The sequence below is a fragment of the Colletotrichum destructivum genome, chromosome 12 (genome assembly GCF_034447905.1).
Source record: "Colletotrichum destructivum chromosome 12, complete sequence".
NCBI classification, from domain to species: Eukaryota; Fungi; Ascomycota; class Sordariomycetes; order Glomerellales; family Glomerellaceae; genus Colletotrichum; species Colletotrichum destructivum.
This window is the reverse complement of record NC_085907.1, coordinates 60,816-64,648: the sequence shown is the minus strand read 5'-3', so window position 1 is coordinate 64,648 and position 3,833 is coordinate 60,816. Positions and strand designations below refer to the sequence as shown.

The window sequence follows — 3,833 nt, the reverse complement described above, 5'->3', positions numbered from 1 at the left end:
TTCATATTTCTGTAAACTCTTTCAAAAGTTCTGATTGGTTCCGGCATCGGAAAGGCAGTATATCCGGTCGACCTCCGGCTTGGTCAAATATACCCTGGTCTTTAAATTATCTCGCACCTGCATAAGTGCGGTGGCATGAAACACACCTTACCAGCTCATTCATCTGTGTAACCTAGATGAATGCACAGACAACAGCCTTGTGCTTTGCCACAGAAATACAAAATACGACAGTAGGGCACCATCTTATTCAACATTTATTCACATCAGACCAGAGTTTCACTTCATTGGCATGTGCTCAATATAGGGGTTGAAGCCAAGCCCGCAGTTTCATGTGGGCTCGGATTTCATTTTAAGCTTCGGCACCCCTTTTATGTCTCAAACGACGTCCAGGCCCTGATTCATCACAGACCTTGCTCCTGGTTAACAGTGGGTGGGGGGTGAGGTACTACAAGCATAGCTTAGGAGGCAATAAGAGCATCCACTACGGCAAGTACCGCAAGTCGGTCTGTCTCTGGCCGAACCCGATCGCTCTATTTAACATACCCTTCCTCGCGGCCGACTAAGCGGACTGCTTCAACCTTCCCATCCTACATTTGACGCGACCTGTCTCTCTAACAACAACATGTCAGCCTCTCCTAAGGAAGTTCACTCATCAAATCAGCCACGGCCTCTAGCCTGCGTGCTGTGCCAGCGCCGGAAGGTGAAGTGCGATCGGAAATATCCGTGTGCAAACTGCGTCAAGGTACGAAAACTCACCATGAGACTTGGCATGATGCCATCTATCCCTTCTTTCATCTGCTTTGCCTCTTCTCACTGAGACGGGCGCTGATGAGCGTCCCAACATCCCAACCAGCCTGTTCATATCCACGTCTCCGATATATGCTAGCGTTACTTTCAAATCTACATCGGATTATCGCTAATATGGCATTGGGATAGTCCAAAGAAAGATGCAGTCCCAATATCCCAGCACCGGCGCGGAAGCGAAGGCAACCCAATGCAGAGCTAAAGGCCAGACTCGCCCGATGCGAAAAGCTTTTGGCCAAGTATGTGGCAGCCAGCAAGGAGCCTCTGGATTTTGACAATATGGACGCTCCGCGACAGTCCTCGAGCATCCCGCAATATCAGAACAACGAATTCAATTGGAAACCTGCCGGAAAACTCGTAGTGGAAGGTGGAGCTGTGCGGTTCATGGACAACTTCCTCTGGGCTACAGTTTACGAGGAGGTGCGTTTTCTAGAACCAAACAGACTTGGGGGCATCTTGCTGACAAAAGCCCTACAGTTGCGAGGCATGAGAGAGCTCGTTGAACAAGAAGACGAGGTAGTTGAAGCAGGGCCACACGATTGGGACCCCGGAGCATCGATGCCCGACTACAGCGAGTATCTGCTTGTTGGTGGAGATGCAGCATACGACGATCCCGGAGACCTATATCCACGTGCTGGTCAGATATTTCGCCTGTGGCAAACGTTCCTTGATCGGGTCAATTCCCTCACCAAGATTATCCACGCGCCAACGTTGCAACCGCTTGTGGTCGAGGCCGCCAGTAGCCGGGGAACATTGCCACACAATGCCGAGGCCCTTCTCTTTGCGGTCTACAGCCTGTCTGTTATCACAATGACAGAGGAAGAATGCATGACTATGCTGGGCTCTACATGCAAGACTGCCTTCCGGCGGTTTTCCTCCGGCGTGAGGACCAGCCTGTTCCGAGCAGAATTCCTCAAGTCTCACGATCTCACCACCCTTCAAGCCCTGGTTCTGCATATTGTGAGGCTGAACCGCACTAAACCTCCGTTCAATTGTATTATCTGCTAACTTTATGGAAGATGTCAATCCAGGGTAGGTGCAATATCCATGGAGCTTGGATTCTCAATGGCATCTGTGTTCGTATTGCGCAGAAAATGGGCCTTCATAGAGACGGGGAGCTCCTTGGTCTTCCACACTTCGAAACCGAAATGCGGCGCCGAATTTGGTGGCAAATATTCATGCTGGACTCGAAATTCTCCATGATATCGGGCCTGAGCCAATCGCTGCTCCCTCGACCGAGCGACTGCAAACTGCCCAAGAATTTGAACGACGCGGATCTCCACACCGGTGCGACGGAGCCATATCAAGAACGCGAAGGCCCGACCGAAATGGTGATTCCACTATTGGTCTATCAGATTGGCTTCTGCCTCTATCAACAACAGGACCTCGAGTCCCTCATGCTCCACAGCGAACTGAGTACCCTGAGTTCCGGTAGAAGAACCAAAATGCAATCGGCTCATATTAATGGCTTTATCAAGACTCTCGAGCATCGACTAAACAGCGTTATTGAGAAAAACTCCGACCCTTCTGCCGGCCCGGTACATGAGTTTGCGGGTCTCTTAAAGTCCCTTGTACTTCAGAAGGTTAAGGAGTCCACTTGTCCTCCGCAGGAACAGCCAGAATGGGGCACAGAGATTTTGACGCCGAAAGACAATCTCTTCAAGTGGTCTGTGATGACCACGGAACACAACATCAATGCGTACAGGTCGAACAAGCATCCTGGGTTTCACTGGTTTCTGAAGTTACTCTTTCAATATGATGTTGTTATCTTGATGGTGGGCCAGCTGAGCCAGCGCTTGACTGGAGCTTTGGTCGAAAGGGCGTGGCAACAAATCCCTGCCCTTTACGAATACCATCCTGAGTTCCTCGACCCTTCTCAAGAGTACAACATCGCTCTTGGGAACTTCATCTTGAGAGCTTGGAAAATCAGAGAGGATTACCTTACTTCTCAAAATGGGATTCAGCCAAACGAGCCGGGTTACATAGAGACACTTCGGAAGCATTTGGGTTCGCATTTGAGCAGGTCCAGGGCTGGCATGGAGCCGCCCCGGTCAATGGAGCCCCACTGCCATCACTCAACGACCGAAACACAAGATGGGTACCCTCCCATTGATCAGTTGTTCTCGAGATATCTAGGTGCGAGTGTTTCTTGGGATCCTTTGGCTATGGCAGACCCTGAACCCATCAACAGACAATTGTCTACATTTGATGGATTGGACATGGGGACTCCCACAGGCTGGTGACCTCGGTACGTGGCATGTTTCACCACCATTTCAGTTCTCGAAAGGCCTCGCTTGCCAGGAGAGCATGTTCACTAGGTTCTTCCCTGATGAATCCTTAGCCAAGTTCCCGAATTGGTCTGCCGCGTTTCCCTTGCAAAGCCTTAGTTTGACCATTACTTGGACCCTATTCTTATCCTCCTTGTGGTTGCGCAAAACAACAGGACATTCCTCAACTAAGAATTGAGCCCTGGCAAAGACTCCCATTCATGATCAACACTCGGTTCAGTTTGGCTTACAGGCCCGAACAGCGCCTGGCGTTTTTGAGGGGCCCGAGAAACCGAAAACATGTTCATTTGATCAAGCGAGATGCTTGCTGCTAGTCACTGCTCATCATACTAGTCCTACAAACTCCGTGGGGCACCATATGGCAAGTTTCGGAACAGCCTAACACCGTGACTTGCCTCATGATTCATGGACAACGGACTGTTGTTAATCCTGTGATATTAATCTTCGCTGGCGACTGAGTCTCAATGCCGCAATTACTATGAGATTATAAAAAGCAGACATGCTTCACATACAAGCAGGCTGGCGAATCTATCTACCGATGTAGATGAAATGTAGATGTAGATCTATGTGGGTCTACATCTATCTATCAACCAGAGGTCCATGTGGGTCATCTATCTATCTATCTGGACCTCTGGTAGATAGACGAAAAGTAGATAGATGCCAGGACATGGATCCATATGTACGGTAAGTAAAGGTACTTACTTTAGTATAACGTACGTGCATAGTGAGCGGACCCTTCTA

The 3,833-nt window shown here is 49.6% G+C and overlaps 2 protein-coding genes across 2 annotated transcripts; both read left to right on the top strand.

Annotated features, from left to right (window-relative positions):
- Positions 1–490: 490 nt before the first annotated feature.
- Positions 491–1,294, top strand: CDEST_15470 (Putative zn(2)Cys(6) fungal-type DNA-binding domain-containing protein; the record flags this gene model as incomplete). The annotated part of the gene is made up of 3 exons (XM_062931626.1): positions 491–742; positions 937–1,224; positions 1,289–1,294. The coding sequence occupies exons 1-3, from the start codon at positions 623–625 to the stop codon at positions 1,292–1,294; spliced, it is 414 nt and encodes a 137-aa protein (XP_062787677.1). The 5' UTR covers positions 491–622.
- Positions 1,295–1,823: 529 nt separating this feature from the next.
- Positions 1,824–3,413, top strand: CDEST_15469 (uncharacterized protein; the record flags this gene model as incomplete). Its single annotated transcript, XM_062931625.1, has 1 exon — positions 1,824–3,413. One exon carries the CDS (start codon positions 1,824–1,826, stop codon positions 3,045–3,047), a length of 1,224 nt encoding a protein of 407 aa, XP_062787676.1. The 3' UTR covers positions 3,048–3,413.
- Positions 3,414–3,833: the final 420 nt, after the last annotated feature.